The sequence below is a fragment of the Azolla caroliniana genome, unplaced genomic scaffold (assembly GCF_043228905.1).
Source record: "Azolla caroliniana isolate FFs.n. ecotype wild unplaced genomic scaffold, voAzoCaro1.0.p SCAF_18, whole genome shotgun sequence".
Classification (NCBI taxonomy): Eukaryota; Viridiplantae; Streptophyta; class Polypodiopsida; order Salviniales; family Salviniaceae; genus Azolla; species Azolla caroliniana.
The window spans coordinates 10,604,177-10,623,514 of NW_028230453.1; the positions used below are offsets into that span (position 1 = coordinate 10,604,177).

The 19,338-nt window shown below is 38.1% G+C and overlaps 1 protein-coding gene and 1 pseudogene across 3 annotated transcripts; both read left to right on the plus strand.

Moving 5' to 3' along the window:
• Nucleotides 1–217: 217 nt before the first annotated feature.
• LOC147852406 (ATP-dependent protease La (LON) domain protein) lies at nt 218–18,398 on the plus strand. 3 transcript variants are annotated; one of them, XM_087334283.1, is made up of 10 exons: nt 218–377; nt 5,908–5,999; nt 6,071–6,148; nt 6,230–6,342; nt 7,638–7,703; nt 7,954–8,055; nt 8,134–8,596; nt 9,264–9,469; nt 17,146–17,309; nt 17,915–18,398. In XM_087334283.1, the coding sequence occupies exons 1-10, from the start codon at nt 250–252 to the stop codon at nt 18,072–18,074; spliced, it is 1,572 nt and encodes a 523-aa protein (XP_087190409.1). In that variant the 5' UTR covers nt 218–249; the 3' UTR covers nt 18,075–18,398. The 3 variants fall into 3 exon arrangements, with proteins under 3 accessions (XP_087190409.1, XP_087190411.1, XP_087190412.1); XM_087334285.1 differs by having other exon boundaries at nt 5,911–5,999; XM_087334286.1 differs by lacking the exon at nt 218–377 and having other exon boundaries at nt 5,911–5,999; nt 6,066–6,148.
• LOC147852407 (uncharacterized) lies at nt 2,314–3,476 on the plus strand (annotated as a pseudogene).
• Nucleotides 18,399–19,338: the final 940 nt, after the last annotated feature.

Here is a 19,338-nt window from a genome sequence, read left to right on the forward strand (position 1 = left end):
ACAGGTGGTGTGTACACGGAGTTATAGTTGTCCATAAAAGTGAAGCCATAGAGAGATCAATTGAGTTGATTTTGGGATTTTCGAAAACCCCAAGAAGTGTGAGAGGAGAGGGGGAGGGGTAGGTTTGGGAATATCTGGAAATTCGAAGCCCAGGATAAAGAAATAATTAGAATTCGTTCGCTATGTATATAAACGAATACAGATACTGCACAGAGAGAGAGAGAGAGAGAGAGAGAGAGAGAGAGAGAGATGGATGCATCAGAGCGGTTGCTGATGCAGCGTATACTTGAGCTCGAGGCAGAGCAACTGGAGGTCGAGGAGGTGGACTCTGATAATCCACCATCTTCTTTTGAAGAAGACGATGACGATTCATTCAGGTATTGTTCCTTACATTCATCCCCCTCACAAAACACTTTTTGAACAAATTACAATAGAACAGAGTCCAAATAATCGGATCAGGAAAGAAAAAAATGACCGTTGTTTTGCCCTCCAGTTTACAGTATATTTCCATTCAAATTAATATTCTAAATATATGTAGATTATTTAGCTGTGAACTTTGATGGGTCACTCCTACATTTCTTTGATAATTGCATGTTGCATAAAACACAGTTTTGTACATATTTTTTTGCTGTGCTTGATGCATGTAGTTGTTCATTTTATATATGTAGATTCAGAAGTATGTACTAATTATATGTGTAGTTCATTTTATGGTATTTTATATGAATAGTGTCAGTTTTTCATGTAGAATTAACTATAGCCCTAACATAATGTTTCATGCATGGTTTATGTAAAGTGGTAAAGAAAAAGTGGATGATGGCCAATAACTGTTGCGAGAATACCACAATGACATGTTAGTCAAAAGTGTGGAATTCTCATCTTTAGTATTACTTGTCTTTACCCATAATTAGGTATATCCTTGAGGTCTATACACATCATTTAAGTATTTGTAAATGCTCTTCCCCATGCCATGTCTTGGGAACAAATGGTTTACTATGTGGAAATGGATAGATCAATGGACTGTGTGTAGAAAAAGAGATTGAATTCTTATAGACTACATTAAACTAGAATAGGAGAAATTCGGACTCCTACAGGTACCAAATTTTAATAAAAGAGAGTCTTGCTGTGGAAACTCAATAGTAGGCTGAAAGGTAGTCTTACAATGCATGATATGGAACAGGAGAAAAAGTCATGAATGGTTGACTTTACAGAGATTAATACTTTTAAGAACCTGTAGCTATGTTTTTGTCATGAATCCATTGTTTCTGTCTTATTATGGGAAGTGGCTTGGAAGGATTTGTACATTTGAGAAAACTGTTATGAACGCTAGTAAGGTGCCAAAGAGGCTAGTAACAGCAGAAAAAATAAACTAAGCAAGACCTATATTTCTTAGTGCAGCACAATGCCTTTAGATACCCGAATCAGAGTGAGGTTTGGAACAGATGCATGTATGCAAGGGAATAAAATATGCCTAGGAGCATAATGAGTTAAAGTAGTGGAGGGAAAAAGAAAATAATATACTGATTATTGTAATGATGTAGTGGCAGGTCAAATGAAACAAATGTTAGAATAAAGTGAATAAAGATATCCATGCAAATCTATGGATGACTGGTCTGTCAATTGTGCCATTGGAGAAAGAAAATTTTCCAAAGTAATGGAATACAAAGATTAATGATGCTTGGGTTCTAGCCATAAATCAAGAGATACGTAGAGAAGTTGAAGGAAAACAATAAACTACAAACCTCATCAATGAAGAACCATCACCACTTCTTTAGCTCCATCACGCCTAAGAATACAAGTCAATCAATGGTTACACAAATAGGGTCCCGACCATAGCATTCGAAAGGTTTTACAATAGAGTTGGAAATAGCAATTTATCATGCATGTATGCTATGTCCATCTCAACGAATCAAGGTCATTACCACTCGACACCAAAGGTCCATCCCTCACTTTGGCGATCTTTTCTATCTTGAATCAGCAACTCATGTTACTGGCGTGACTATACTTTATCCTGGTGTTACGGGCATGCTACGGTACAACTTACCACGGGATGAATTATGGTCATGCCCGTAACAGCTCATCTAAAGTGATGATCTAGTATCTTAAGTGAGTTCTTTTAGTTTTGTTACATTTATTTTGGATTCGTTCTTCTCAAAAATGAGATGGAGTTTAAGTTATAAGCTCTGATTCGGTCTAGTAGGCTATTTTGGCCTCTTAAAACGTGCAATTTGTCATGCACGTAGGCCCCGGCTTCATGGACCACGATCTCACCGTCCTTGTCATCGAGAGGTAAAGGTCATTTTGGCCTCTTAAAAGATGTTAATATACCTCGCAGATGAGGTATCACTTTATATATAGAGATTCGGGGGTTTGGGATCACGCCTAGTGGGTATAGCTATACAAATATTACTATATGCTGATGATATTGTGCTGATTTCTGACTCTCTAGAGACACTACAAAGATATCTAAACGCCCTAAAACTATTTTGTATGGACAAAGGTTTGTTGATAAACATGGATAAAACTAAACTGATGATGTTTAACACCACTCAAGAATGGGTGACAAGATCAGAACAAGAGTTCTTCTTGGGAGAGGAAAAGGTGGAATACACATGTTCCTACACATACCTAGGAGTAACATTTTTAAGGCCTAGGTTCTCCTTACGAGAGGTTGCTTGTGCCTAACATTCTCGTGGATATGCAGCCCTTGGTGCTTTCGAAAGATTATGTGCTCATTTGCAGTTCCAAGAGCCAAAAACTAAACTATGGCTATTTGATACACTTGTCATACCTACTCTTCTCTATGGAGTAGAAACATGGGGACCAAGTCTTAACAAGGTAAATTATTGGAAAGATTAAGAGAGACCCTTAGTGTCAATGATTGCCCGCATGATAAGGAGCAAAGCATCAATGCTCCATTATATAATTCAGGCAACAATTGGAGCGGCCCTTATAATCACTGAGGCATCATTCCGATATGTGAATTGTATGCAATGTCTTTGGGAGCTCCCTAAAGAAAGGTACTCAAGGTTGGCACTTATGTCATCAAGAAAACTGGCTGAACATGGAGATATTCATTGTTGGTATGTTGAAATGCAACAATGGTTTGTGTCACATGGCATAGTCATAAGTGCAATACCCTTTCTCCAATATAGCTTGGACTGTTTGCATCTTGACATAACCAAAATGGAAAAGAATAGAGTGATTCATACTGATATTATTAACTTAGAAAACAAGATAACATGGATCAGCCCTAAAATATCAGTTGCTATGAAGATGGCCCACTACAAGACACTTTTTACACACATCGGAGGATTGGTTCATCATCTGGCCATCTTACATGGACATACATCTGTCCTATGCGCTGCACAGTGTGAGAGGGCAGCTGCGAACTTCATCACATCAGTTAGAGATTGAGGTAAGCAGATATACAGAAATACCTCTAGAAGAAAAAATTTGCGAATTGTGCCATCAAGGAGTGGAATAACATAGGGGTTACAATAGATCGGGCAATAGCAATTTGTCGTGCACGTAGGCCGTGGCAACAACAATTCGGACCATGACTTTGATGTGCATATTTTGACAAGATCAAAGCCATCATCACATGGCATCAATATGCCCTTCTCATCCCACCTATCACCATAATGTGTTATGTTTGTTATTGTTGACATGATTTAATAATTAGTTTATTGTTGTTTCTATTTCTATAATGTTTTATTTTTACTTGCTCATCAAAAACTCTTGAAATTTGGCATAATCACATTGCATGGCCAGAGGGCAAGTGGTCCATAGATTGGAGGAGCCACTAGAAGCAGGCCTTAGGATTGGCATGTGTGAGGAGATGTGTGCTAGCTTGGATCATTCACACTTCCAACATGGCCAAAGTGGAAAAGAATAGAGTTGTCAAAATTGATATCATTAACTTGAATAATGAAGGAACATGGGTTAGCTCCACAACATTTAGTGACAAGAAGATGATCCACTATAAGCCAAATGTGCTTACAAATCTGTGGAAGGATGCATTTGCTGATTGATTCATGAGGTGGTGGAGTCTAGGAACAATTTTTGCCATTGTGATGTTTTTTATAAATAAGAGGGAGATATTACTACCTTTTTAGAGCTGTCTTTGTTTCACTATGCAAGGTAATGGAATACGAAGACCAATGATGATAAAATTGTTCTTGGTAGATGTCAAGGGACAGAGAAAGAATTTGTTCAAGGATGTATTTGCTGATCAATTCATCAGATGGTGGCATCTTAGGAACACAATGCTTGTCATTGTGTTGTTTATTATAAATAAGAGGGATATACTATTACCTCTTTAGATCAGTCTTTGTTACATTTATGGAAGGTAATGGAATACGAAGACCAATGGTGATTAGGATTGTTCTTAATAGAACTCTAAGTTGGTCAAGGATAACAATGCCACAACAATTGATCAACAAAGAGCCATCACAACTTTCTTTAGCTCCATCAACCTCTTTCTATGAGTCAATCACAATCTACATATGAACCATAACCATGGAGGGGCTTATGGTTGTAATAGCAATTTGTCGTGCACATATGCCGCATCGATTTGAACCATGATCCCATCCCCTTGTCATCAAAAGATGAGGCCTTTCTCGCCTGATACTGTAGGGGCTTCCCTCGCTTTGGAGATCTCTCCATCTTGTTTCTTTGTAAGGCAGAAGTTTAAGCCCACCTACAAAAGAATTAAAATGCTTAGCTAAGGAGATTCTTTGTTACCTCAGGCAATTTCACTAATTTAATTATAATTATTTTTGTTTAATGTTCTCAAAGATGAGACAAAATTTCAATATGGAATCTCTTGTTCAATTTCATGGCCCACTACGCAAGGTAATGGAAAACGAGGACCAATGGTATCCAAGACGTTTCTTGATAGAACTCAAGTGAAACAGGGAAAAGTTGTTGAAGGACAACAGTACGGCCACATGAGGTCATCAACAAAGAACAATCACAACTTTATTTAGCCCCTTCAATCCTACTATGCTACAAGTCAATTAATGGGTACACAAATTGGTCCCAACCAGAACATAATAAAGGGGTTACAATAGATTGGGTAATTGCAATTTGTCGTACATGTAGGGTGCTTGGGAATTTTCTTGCTAGAACGCAAGAGACATAGGAAAATGTTGGTGAAGAACATCAGTACAGCAACACAAGCTCATCAACTAATAACAATCACAATGTTTTTTAGCCCCAACACTAGTGCTCATGGACATGTGAATCAAGGGCTACACAAATGGGCTCCCAACCAGGATATAACAAAGGGGTTACATTAGATTGGGCAATAGCAATTTGTTGTGCACCTAGGCCCAGCCCAGTGGACCACAATCTCACCGTGTTTGTGATCGATAGATAAAGGCCATTATCTCCTGCCATCACAAAGGCTTCCCTCTCTTTGGAGAGCTCTCCATTTTGGGTTGACCTATGCTAGAGATCTTTCAAAGACAAATTACAATATATTTGACTTGAGAATCTTACATGTACCGATAACAAGATTCTTTAGTCTCTTTTTAGATTATTTACTTTTTATTTTTTACTTAGTAACATATATTTATTTTGATTTGTTGTTCTCAAAGACGAGACAACACTTAATAGATGTAATCTCTTATTTGGTCTTATAGGCCATTTTGGCCTCTTAAAAGACGTTAATACATCTTTCTTTCTTTGTTCTAAAGTTTTAGCAAATGACATCTGGGTTAATAACAAGAACTCAAGGAGAAATAATAAAGAACTTAAGGACATTTGGGGCTTTTCTCTAGAAATGTAATGTTAGCCAATATGGATATTTTTCTTGTAGTATGTGATTGTGGGACACATTCATATCTAAATGAAAAAATGTTTTAATTTGTGCATGTGTATATAGTGCTTCATTTTTGTTTGTAGCAGTTTTGAAGGTCGTGGAGATGGAGGAGCAGGGCGCCATGGTGGTTTTACATTTGATACGTCACTAGCATCTATGCATTCATACTTGGGTGGTTGGTATCTATTCTTACCTCAAAAACTGCTAGAAATCTTTTGGTAATCCTAGTTCTTGTAATCAGCGCAGAAGTAGACAACGTTGTTTGTAGAAGATCATTTCTGGATGGAGGGCGCATTTTAACTCTCCCAATGTTCTATTTGGAGGGTGAGTTGTATGATTGTTGTTCGGTTGTGCATGTCCAATTGAACATATTTTTCTAAGTTCTTTATTCTTCTTGTTTTGAAGGTATTGTCCTTTTTCCTGAAGAAACATTGCCATTGCGTGTAATACAACCTCGGTTCAAAGCTGCTGTAGAGCTAGCCATGAAGCAAGAGAATGCTCCATGCACTATTGGTGTGGTATGGACTTCAGCAGTGCATCTTTTCATGTTTTGTGGCTTGTAAGAAGTAATATCGAAACATTGAGCCTAAAAAGCTTTTTGAAAATTTTATTTGGTTTTAAGCAGTGTTGTAGTGTTGTTTGAACACTCGTGATAACTTTACAAGATCAACTTTTGAGGATATTTCTCATTGGCAAAACCTATAAACCAAGTTATTTATTTATTGGGGTTTGAGCCTAGGTAACAGGATTTGAGATCTTGAAAGATAAATCAGGTAAAAGTATCCCAAGGACAATTGAAACCTTTTTATGTGGTTTCTTGGAGTTGAGACCTCATGCATTTTGCAAAGATAAATCTAATCCTCTTGAAACTTGATTGTCTCCATACGGCTTGAGGGAGCAACAAACGACAATATAACGTGACACAATATTATGATTTACATGATGTCCTTGAAAGAGCACTGAGGACATATTTTTTTGAACAGAATCTACGATTTCAAGAAAGTACACAATGGTCCTTGGCAGTATGTCATAGTAATATGGATGGAGGTGTCATCCAAGAATAAGAGATTCTATAAGAATCTTCCTCTCAGTTCCATCCAAAAGAATAGGAAATGTGTCATTTTCTAGTGTACAGCAAGAAGGATGAGGTTCTAGCTCCGTAAAAAATGAAATTACTGGAATACTATCATTTGATTGAGTAAGTGTCAAACTTATGAAGGCTTACTTTTTTTCATCCTAACACATGTGAATGCCACACAAGACGTAAGAATATGTTACTCCTGAATACTTCCTCATTAGGCTGAGACATATGAAATAAGAGGTGAGGTACAGCAAAAAGTGAATGCTTTTGAAATCCCTGTGTTGTTTAGCAACATGTGATTCTGAATAAAAAATGTAAGCAATGAATGAAAATGAATTCTCTAAGTTCGAGTACCCATGAGATAATTCAGACATGAACTGGTCTCATTCAGTATTCTGGTTCGTAATCTATTGTACCTGTCATAATGATCATAGTATACCTGATATCTCATACTTGGTTCATATATACAAGATACAAGAATTCTTGTTGTATGTCTCATTTGTTGCACCCCTAAGTCCCTGGGATCTGTATTGTTCAACTAGCATACAATTTGTCTTAAACGAGAACTACATGATAAGGTTTTTAATTTTCGAGGAGTTCAGGTAAAACTTATCTATGAATGAGGTGATGACATTTTGTGACTTTTTCCTACTATTTTGGCTTGGGTGTCCAGTTTATGAAAATATGAAATGTTCTGCACCAATCTGAATCCCTACTAATTAATTTGTGCAGATACATGTTCGTACAAGGCGACAAGGTGATGGTCTTCATTTTGCATCAGTTGGTACTACTGCTGAGGTATTTTTTATAAGCTTCAGTTGGTACTACTGCATGTACTTGGTTTGGTATGCTTGTCAAATCAGAGATGATATTGTATGGCATACTGAATATGCATTTACTTTTATTTGGGAAGAATTTAAATTTGTCATACTCTGAGGGCATTTCTGATGCTTTTTGTCTAAGCATTTGGGTATAGAGGATATTGTGTTCAGTGCAGGTCTTTGGTTCCTTTCTAAGATTGAAACTGATAACATTCGTTTAATATTAGATACGGCGGGTTCGACGTTTAGAGGATGGTTCAATCAATGTAGTCACTTGGGGGCAGCAAAGATTTCGGATTAAGCGTGCATGGACAGATGCTGATGGAGTTGTAAGGATATAAACCATCAATTTATCATGTATTACCTTGATCTCTTTCTTTCTTACTAACTTTCTCAGTATTTTTCAGCCATGTGCTGAAGTACAGATTATTCCCGAGGCTAAACCATCACGTATTCCAAGAGACGCGTTTGGAATATTGGCCTCTGTTCCGAATTACGAGAGCGGGAAAGTTCTCAAGACACATCAGAAAGCATTCGAAAGTCAGAAAGCAGAATGTGAAAGTGACATAGGGGAGACTGATGAGGAGAGTTTTGAAAACGAGGAAATGGATGATGAGTCAGCAAGTGAAGAAGATGAAATTGGACTTCAAAGGGGAAGGGATAAGGGAATTGAGGGCCATCGAGTTTCCCAAGGCGGCTCAATAAATTTGAGCCTCCCAACAAGACATACGGGTCACACAGGTTGGGGTGGTGCTTGCAAAGCTTGGGCTTCTGATGAATCAAAATGCCTTTTTCATATTCAGAGGACTGCATGGCCTCACTGGGTTTATCGGATGTACGATGCCTATGCTCTTGCTCGCCGAGCTGCAGGTGAAAATTACTGCTGGAGATATTTTACTCATTCTGTGAGCTTGGCCATGTGAACGTTTCTCCTACCTAGTTTTTGGTGAGCTGCTTTGTGTAAATGGTTCTTTTTTGAGGGAATGGTTTAGTAGTGAGCTTGGCCATATGGGCTTTTTCTCTTACCTACTTTTTTAGTGAAAGATTGTTTATGTAAATGGCTCATTTATTGAGGGATTGGTCTGTGTTAACGTAGGATATGAGTTAAATTAAAATTCAACCTATATTCGACTTGCTTTGGAGAATAATTGTGCTAGCAAAGACCCAATTTGTATTTGTAAAAAGCTCAGAAATATCCCCGAGTTTTCATAAACTCTCATTTTCTCTTCAAATTCTTGTTGTCAACCCCAAAAGAGCAATTCTATTTGCTTTTTGAGCAATAATATGGTAACTTCGTCCTCTTTTTCCCTCTTTCTGAAGTTGATTAATGGCCTTTGGAAGAAATAACAAAAACTGTGGGCAGTAAAGGAAAAACTAATTGAAAATTTTTAGGAATATTTTGCAGTTTTTCCCCTGGTTTGTATTGTCTATTTTTCGCATTGATTGAAAAATGTCTAGCCAACATTTCCCCCTTGTCAAAGCTGTTAATAGTAGTGCACAACATTCCTTGTCTTACCAGAAGTTGTGGATATTGCAGATATGTGGAGACAGATGGTCGAGTTCCCTAATCTATTTGAGATGGTCAAGACACCAGAAATTCTATCATATTATATTGCTAGTAAAATACCCGTTCAAGATGAGACTCGACAAGAGCTTTTAGAAATAGATGGAGTGGTCTATCGACTACAGAAATTAATTCAATTGCTTGAATCGCTTGATCGTATCAGGTGTAAAAATTGCATGGTACGTTCTCTTTACGAAGTGCTTCTATATTAAATAATTTACATGGAAAACACTTTCTATTTCAATTATGAAACCATTGATCAATTTAATATAGAAATGCCATGAAAAATACCTATAGAATTAACATTGGATGGTACATTCTCTTTACTAAGTGTTTAAATCTTAAATAACTCACTTGACAACCACTTTCTCTTTGAATTGGGATACGATTAATCAATTTAATGTTGAAATGGCATGGAAAATGTATTAGAATTCTAGTTCTTGCTGTGAACTTTGACATCCAGGCATTTTGGTCGCATTATAAATCATTAATCTACAAAACTGTTGTCCTGGTTGACTACACAAAGGGTCGGACGACTTACTGATCGAGTCACTCTATCAACGTGATTGTGGTTAGAGATTGGATTCATTCGCTGAATGCTTAAACACAGTTAACATAAACATACTCCTCAAATTACCATACTCAATTACTATGAATATAAGAAAAACACTATTATGATAGACTGTTAGCTGTATAAATTATGATTTAGAGAATCTGAAATAGTAATCCACGACACCGAATATACTCTAACTAACCAAAATTACATTAACTTATAGCAATATAGATCGATCATGTTACAATGCTCTCGTCCCTACTTATAGGTGGCTTGAGAGACTGTCCTTTCATGTTAGTCTCTATGATGACTACTACGACTACTGCTTGTTGACCTATATACTTTGGCTAGCCGACCGGCTAACACATGGCACACCCTGTTACACTTGATGTGTATTTTATGAAAGCTTTAGTGTGAACATTGTTATAATAGTGTGAACCTAGTTAAGTAACTGCTAGGTGTGAACATACTTAGAATAGTATGAACCTAGTTAAGTAGCTGTTAGGTGTAAATATAGCTATAATATTGTGAACCTAATAAAGTGACTGTTGGATTTCCACCTACTTGTAGATTTTGGTTATATAAACCATTCTACATCTTTGTAATCAGTGCTTGTTTTCCCTAATCGAGTGATATTTCCATAAGTCTTCTAAGTGATCTTGCTGTGTGAGAGTTAGTCTAAGATCCCTGCATTTTCTCCATATGGTATCAGAGCAAGTTTAGGTTGCTTTCTCTATCCCATCCTTCCAAATAGGCATACATAGATCTTTCTGTTTATCTCTTCCCACCTAAGAAGACATCAAACCTCTCCATCTACAACAACGAAAGTTCGAACAACAGAAAACTGCAACAGAGTTGATCTTTCCCTATTTTCACATTTTCAAAAAGTAGTAGTCTCAAACCCTAAGTGCACAGCAACTGCAGTCAAAACAAGTTTTGGAGGTACAGTCAAAACAAGTTTTGTAGCAGTCTCAAACCCTAAGTGCACAGCAACTGCAGCAACCAGTTTTTACCACAACAAAATAAGTTTTCAGCACAACAGAGTAACTTTTATCTCTCATCTATTTCTTCAATATTATATTGCTTTAGTACATTTTGGTGAATATAACCAAGTATTGCAATATCTCATCCATATTTCTTGCTTCTGCAATGGCTGAGCAAACTAATATTTTTGGTATGCTTAATGCTGAAGACAAGTTGGATGGTACTAACTATCCTATGTGGGCGTACATGATGGGACATGTACTAGTAGCAAAGTAGCTATGGGACATTGGCATCGGATCCGATGAACGTCCGACGTCAAGTTCTTCTCCAAACTCTCCCTCCCCTGCAGGAACAACTGACGCAAACAATGCTTCAAGCTCCACTCAACAATACACTTCTTCACAACTTAAGTGGGATGGTAAGGACGCTCAAGCCCATGCTCTCATCGCATTATCGGTGAAACGCCACATTGTTCCACATATCCGATCTTGCATGACCTTAAAAAGTGCATGGGATGTGTTAAAGAACTTGTATGCTCAAAGGAATGAAGCAAGAGTCGCTATGCTTAAGCGACAACTTGAAGAAACAAGGATGCAAGAAGGTGAATCCATTGACGCATTCTTAACAAAAATCAAGGACTTCAAGGAACAACTACTCAACATTGATGAAGTGATTTCAAACAAGCAGCTAGTTTCTAAAGTTCTTGCCGTGCTTCCAGATTCATATCAAGGATTCACCACAACAATAAGGCTTCTTACAAGAGGTAAAGAGAGGTTTAGCTTTGATGAGCTAATCTCCCTTCTCTTACAAGAATCTCAATCTCGAGCAAATCAGGATGTTCTTAATATTGGTGATCAAGCTTTTGTTACCTCTTCCAAGTTCAAAGGCCAACAAGGACGAAAACAGAATAACCTTCCTTCTAAAAGCAATGATGCCTAGACTTTCCATGATGAGAAGAAGAAGATAAGGTGCAATTATTGTCGTAAACTAGGCCATGACATTAGCAAATGTCAAAAAAGGAAAGCTAGTGAAGAGAAGAAAAAACAATCTGGTCTTAATGTTACCACCTCTATTGGTACGAAGGTAGAAGCACACATTGCTCAACATGAGTGGGCATTCTCGATACATACAATGTATGATCCCTCAAAGGATGACGTATGTTTATCGGTAAGTGACTCTACGGATGCTTGATATTTTGATAATGGTGCTTCTAAACACATAACTTCTTGCAAAAATTTCTTTGTCACACTTGAAGATGCTTGTCATAAGGCGGCCACTGTTACTTGTGCCAATAATGCTTCTTACATCATAAAAGGCATTCGTCAAGTTCATATTACAACTGTCAATGTCGATGTAGTCACCTTGAACAATGTTCTCTGTCCCTGGCATAAAGAAAAACCTCCTTTCTGTTTCTGCCATTGCTATGCATGGATACCCTGTCCATTTTCTCTATGACAAATGTACAGTACATGATCGTACAAAGGGCGATATCATTGTCATAACAGGTAGTTTGTTCAACAACCTTTACAAGCTTGACATATATCAGAAATTTGATGACCAAAATGCATTAGCGGTGGATGCCCAAACACAAAGCACTTCTGAACTATGGCATGCTCTCGGTTTGGCCAAATTTCAGCAGCCTTGCACGGCTTAGCAAGCATGATATGGTATGCAATCTTCCTTCCATTCATGTACCATCTAATCATGTTTGTGAGGGTTGTATTCTAGGAAAGATGCACAGGTTTTCATTTCCAAAAGATGCATGCTTGATGGTAAGAAGCTACCTCATAAGTTTTGGCTGGAAGCTGTAATGTGTGCAAACTAAGCCCAAAATGATTCTTAATGTAGTCATCTTGATTATAGGCGAGAAGATCTCATCAAAATCAACTCCATATTCCTGCTTGTATCCTTTTGCAACCAATCTTGCTTTGTACTTTGGCGAGGAATCAGAAAGGACCTTCATTTTATAAACCCATTTGCATAGAAGTGTTATCTGCCCTTTAGGCAACTGCACCAAATCCCAAGTGTCATTTTTCTCAAGAGATTCCATCTCTGACAACATGGCTTTATACCATTTCTTTTTGTCCTGTCTGTCCATTGCTTCCTTGAAGCAAGTCGGTTCGCCACAATCAGTTACCATGACATAATCAGCCACATTGTTTGCATCATGAACAAATCTTTCAGGCTGTCTAGTAACTCTAGACGATCTCCTAACCCAATGCTCATTGTTTGGTAGCTGTTGAGCCTGCAAAACATCATTTTCAACTTGCTGTCCAGGCATTTCAGCCTGCAAATTAGCATTAACAGCTTGCTTTTCTAGCCATTCCTGCACATTTGGTGGCTCATTATTATTGGCAAAGGCTGGCTGATCATTTCCAGCCTCATTTTCTGCATTTGCAGGTAAGTTTACAGCAGGTGTTTGCTGCTGTATAGCGGGCACATTTTTCTGTCTAAAAGGTATTTCTTCTCGGAATACAACCCTCCATACTTCCTCGGTCTTTTCGGGTTGTTTATACATGTGATTTTGACGGAAGATAACATCATTGCTGCGCACTATTTTTCTTTTCTCGGGATCCCACAATCTATACCCCATTTCACCCTCGTCACCGTATACTAGGAAAATACATTTGCAGCACTTTGGCTCAAGTTTGTTGCGTTCTTCTTTACGAACGTGCACAAAAGCCTCACAGCCAAACACTCTCAAGTGAGCATATGAAGGTGGCTTGCCCGACCACGCTTCTTGGGGTATTCCCCCTCCCAAAGACCTGTTAGGTGACCGATTAATCAAGTGAACAGCTGTCATAACAGCCTCTGCCCAAAAACCATGGGGTAACGCAGCATGAGACAGCATAGTAAGGACCTTATCTTGAATAGTCCGATTCATACGATCTGCAACTCCATTTTGGGGTGGATTATAAGGGGCAGTGAGTTCCCTCTTTATCCCTTTGCTGTCACAAAATGCTTGAAAAGCCTTGGATACATATTCCCCACCATTGTTAGAGCGAAGGTACTTAAGTGTCTTATCAATTTGATTCTCAACTAATGCCAAAAATGTTCGAAACTTGTTGAGCACTTCATCCTTGCTACGAATAGGGTAAACTCATACCTTCAGTGTAGCATCATCGACAAAAGTGACTAAGTATTTCTTTCCCCCTAACGATAGCCCTGGCGTCTGACATACATCCGAATGTACTAACTCAAGCGGGGACGACTTCAGCGAAAGAGACTTTTTATGAGATGTTTGTACATGTTTACCATAAATGCAATGATCACAATGTTCAAAATCAGCATAACGAAGACATGGCAAGTAACCCAAACGAGACAATACTTTCATACCAGTTTCACTCATGTGTCCCAACCGGCCATGCCACAAAGAAACACTAGGCTGCTCGGTTATGGCAACAACATGGTCACTCACACTAGATACATGGAGCGGATACAAAGTATCACTTTTACTACCCTTGGCAATAACTCTAGATCCCTTACTAATCTTCCATTTCCTATCACCAAAGGTGCTGTGAAATCCATCGTCATCTAGCTGTCCTGTGCTAATCAAGCTCTTCTTGAGCTGAGCTACATGCCGTACATGCTGAAGTGTGAAAGCAAAACCATGTTGAAACTGTAATTGCACAGTGCCTATACCTGCAATTTCACATGCATAGTTGTCCCCAAGATGGACAACACCATGTCGACCCCTTGTGTAATTTTAAAACCACTCACGATGAGGGGTGACGTGAAAAGAAGCTCCGGAATTGAGTATCCAAGTGTTCATGTCACCATCCATATCTGCAAGTAAAGCATGTTCTCTATGGCATGATGAAACAAAGAGTACATCATTTCCACTATCACTATCATGAGTGACTACATTCACCTCTTCAATTTTAGTATTGCCTTTCCTCGGTTGAATGTCTCTCTTTTCTTCTATGAAATCATCTATCTTCTTGCCCTTTCCTTTCTCTTTCTTCCATTTGAAACAATCACGTTTAAAGTGACCCTTTTTGCCACCGACTCATCTCTTCCATGAGTAGAGAACTCTCTACATCGGCATAAAGAAGCATCGCATTTGAATTGCTCATAGCAGTCCTGAAAGTATCCCAACTTTCTGGCAAGGTGCAAAGTAAAAACCTGGCCTTCACCTCATCATCAATGATGAATTTCAAGGCAACCAGCTGGCTGAAAATGGAATTGAACTCATTCAGGTGAGTTGACATGGGTGTACCCTCTGTCATGCACACATCCATAAGTTTCTTAAGCCAATAAACTTTGCTAGCTGCCGTCTTCTGGGCATACAGTTCCTCTAGCCTAGTCCATATAGAATAGGCATAGTCCAAACCTTCAATTTTAAACAAGGCATCAGAAATTGACAACTCAATAGTTGAGTGTGCAAACTCGTTCAACTCTTGCCAATCATCTTCGTCCATATTTGTAGGCTTTATCCCTTTGACTTTAATAGGCTTTGCATTCTTCTTATGCAACAGGATGTTGTAGCATTGCTTTTTCCAAACAGCTTCTTGATGTGCAAAAGGTGGCTACTTTCACTGCTGCTAGTCATGATTTCTTAGCCCAAACGAAGGACCAAACCTGCACTGCAGAAAACGTGACTTGCTCTGCAGAAAAATCTAAACTTTGCTCTGCTGAAAACCCCAAACTCTACTCTGTAGAAAACCCTAAACTTTGCTCTGCAGAAAACTCTAAGCTCTGCTTTGCAAAAAACCCTAAACTTTGCTCTGCCGAAAATCCTAAACCTAGCTCTGATACCAATTTGAAGGCAGCAAGAGGATTAGGGTTTAGGTAAATAACAGAGAGGGAGAGAGTCTGAGTGAGAGACAAAGGGAGAGAGAGAGATGCACGTTGTCTTGGGTACAAAGAGTGTACCTCTTCTTTGGTTTTTAGATATTTTGTATATACAAGTCAAAAGTGTGCTACGAGTGCGTTCACACTCGTGCACTAATAAAAGGCATGATGGCCATTTATTCCCAACATAATGTGCAAGTTTTGCATCAGCAACGACATGCTCTAAACAGAGATGTAGAGCAGCCAAGCAATGTTCAAATTGATCTGTTGCAACAGCCCAATGTAGTTGAAAATGAGCAACCAAACATTGTTGATAATAATGCTGACTCACAGGTCATTAATCCACATGATCTTGACATGGAATTGGAGGAAGAACAAGCCTCTTCTCAGCATGCAAGAACAGTTCCTAAATGGCTGATTAACACCTTTATGGACAGCAAACTCAAGTTTCCTCTTCAAGGTAAAACCCGGTCAACTATTCAGCAAGCTGAACTGCATTATGTGCATCATGCTCTTAACGCTGAAATTTGTGATGAGGAACCACTCTTTCTTAAGGATGCATTAGCACATGACCATTGGGTTGAAGCCATGAAATCCCAGGGCTATTGCAAGAAATCCCGTCTTCCATGCACGAACAAAACACATTGAGGTGCACTATCATTATGTGAGGAAGACGAAAGAAATATTAACATCTTTTAAGAGGCCAAAATGGCCTATAAGACCAAATAAGAGATTATATCTTGAGTGTTGTTTCATCTTTGAGAAAAAACGAGGGAATCTGGTTTTTGGCACATGTGAGATTCTCAAGTTAGGTATATTGTAGCTTTTGTCTTCGAAAGATCTCTAGCATAGGTCGATTCAGAATGGAAATGTCTCCGAAGCGAGGGAAGCACCTACGATGGCGGGAGATAATGGCTTTTATCTGTCGATGACAAGGGTGTAGAGGTCGTGATCCATGGGGCCGGGCCCTACATGCACGGCAAATTGCTATTGCCCTATCAATTGTAACCCTGAGAGAGAGAGAGAGAGAGAGAGAGAGAGAGAGAGAGAGAGTATAAGAGGGAGTATAAGAGGGAGTATAAGAGGGAGAGATTAGCTGACTGTAGTATTAAGATTTAGAATTTCTGTACAAAGGTTTGAAGGTTCTTTAAGATTTACAACCTCCGTACGAAAGCAATCTTCATGGCGTTCTTATTATCTTAGAGTAGTGACTAATTTAGAACTAGATTGGATGATATACACAATTGTTAATATCCTCTTTCTTTTTGGGGAGAGTGAAGCAGATCGTATTTGTTTGAGAACAATAATTCAAACCCATGGTTGAACCCTGTACTTGAACACTAGTGCAGATATAAAAGCTGTTAATTGGTAAGTCACCTGCAGTCACTGTTTGACATCAAGATGATATAGCACACCAAGGTTGTCAAAGTTGAATCATGTTGGTTTATTTATCTGGAAATAGAACTATAGGGTATGCAAGAGAGGTGTCCATAGTAAGCTTCATTGTGGTTTTCTCCTGTTCAGACTGTTATTGCACGGCGAGTTGATATCCTTGTGATGTCATCTGATGGACCGATTGGTGCGTATGTGAATGGCTCTGGTTATGTGCATGAAACATTGACTCTCCGGAAGGCACACGGATTGATTTTGCAAGGACGAGCCGAAACATCGAATAGCTGGTTTCCTGGGTATGTGTTTATTTGTTGGGATCTTGATGAAAATGTCATTATCTCCTTTTGTTACTCTCTTTAATGAGTTAAATATGCAGTTGTAAACTTTGATAGGACAATGTTGTCTTCTATAGATGTTATTATATCGTCCTTTTCTTCTTTGAAAGATGCTTGTTAGGGTCTTATTTGATAAGAAAGCACGTCTATTTGATTTTCTGGAAAAACATGGAAATACCCCTTTTTGTTTGAACATTATCAGAATTCCCTAGAAATTTAACAGAGTACTAAAATACCCCCTTTGTACTAGTAAATTTTGTATTATGAGGGGGTATTCTTGTAATTCTTGAAAATTTTGGAGTAATAGTAGTAAATTGTCTACTCTCAACGGGTATTCTGGGAATTTCTGAAAATTCAGGAGCATTGTGATAAATACCCAACAAGATAGTTGTATGAAAACTTTGAAGTAACAGAAGTAACTTTGTATTCTCATGGGGTATTCTGGGAATTCCTAGAATATTAGAGATATTGTGGTAAATACCCAACAAATTAGGGGTATGTGGTCTTCTATCCACTTTAGAATATGAGAGATGACAAAATTTAACTAAAGCTGAGTGAGCATGCAGTTATTCTTGGACAATCGCTGACTGTAGCACCTGTGAATCTCACATGGGATGGTTATTTAGAGCTGTGAAGGAGGGTTTGCATCCAACGCAATTTTGGGGTCTACGCCGATCTCAGCTTGTTGAGAAAGCTTCATTTGGTGGCGGAAATCGAATACCGTGATCTTTCAACTAAAGAAGTAAGGTCCATTTTTTTCTCTCACAAGCCAAGAGATTGTCTTTAATGATATGGCTGTGAAAGTTTGGTTCCAAGGTTGTGAACATTTACCTTTGAAAAGCGTGCCTCCCCTGTATGTACATAAGAGAGCTGAGGACAATGGGCGTTATTCTTAAGAGGCCTGGTTGTATGATCAACAATGAAATTAGCTAGCTTTTTACATTTTGTATGTATGATCAACAGTGTCATTATAGGTAATCCTTTTTTTACAATGAAAATGTGAGAAAAATGGGTAAAATTGTAATGCATGCGTGTAAAGTTTTCCCTCGCTGTCTTTTTGTTTAGCTCTTGGACAATGTCAAAGTTGGTGATATGGTATGATGCTATGAGTAGGATGCTTGAACGCAACAAGGGAAAAATATTGAAAAATATCATGGGGAGATAATTCAATATTCTGTTTCTCTTGGTATTATGTGGCATGTATTTCATGCTTCTATTTGCTTATATTTAGTTTAAACCATATGAATGGTCTTGATCCACTTTCTGATTCATTTAGTTTATTTTAAATTGTTGATTGACTACTTACTTCATGGCTCCTGCGAGTTTCACATGCACAACTCTTGTTTCTCTTTAAGTAAGAGTGTTGATTGGTATAAACCTTCCTCAAATAGTCTTAGAAGGCTATATATTTTATCCATTTGGTCTTAGAACATAAATGTAAATGAGGAAAGGGCTGAGTATTGGTAGAAATCTTCCTCAAATAGTCTTGTGTGAACTCGAGTTTTGTTTTAATGTTATAAGGCTATGTATTTTATCTATTTGATCGAAGAACATAAATGTAAATAAGAATAGGGCTTTTATTGATATCAGCCATCATCTTTTTGTGAATATTGATTGTCCTTCACAAATTCACAAGAACTTGTTTTCACATGAATTGGGAGGATTAAGTTAATAAGTAAAAACACGTGATATTCTAATTATTTCACAAAATTCCTTTGATTGGCCTTTGAGAGAAACAAAGTGGATCCATGGACACCTTGATATTGATTGTAATTGATTATCTAATTGCTTGTGAGTATAATGTTCTTAAGGTGGAGTTGGCCAATTGCATTCGGGGAATTAGTGAAGACTTGGAGAAAGTTCACGTGTTTTTAGATAATTATCCAAAGAATATGTAGACCTAGTTTTGACAATTTAGTAGATTCATGAGAGAGAAAGTATCAAGAGTTGCTAAGCTCCTCAAGAATGAAAAGTGCCCTTCATGGCTGAT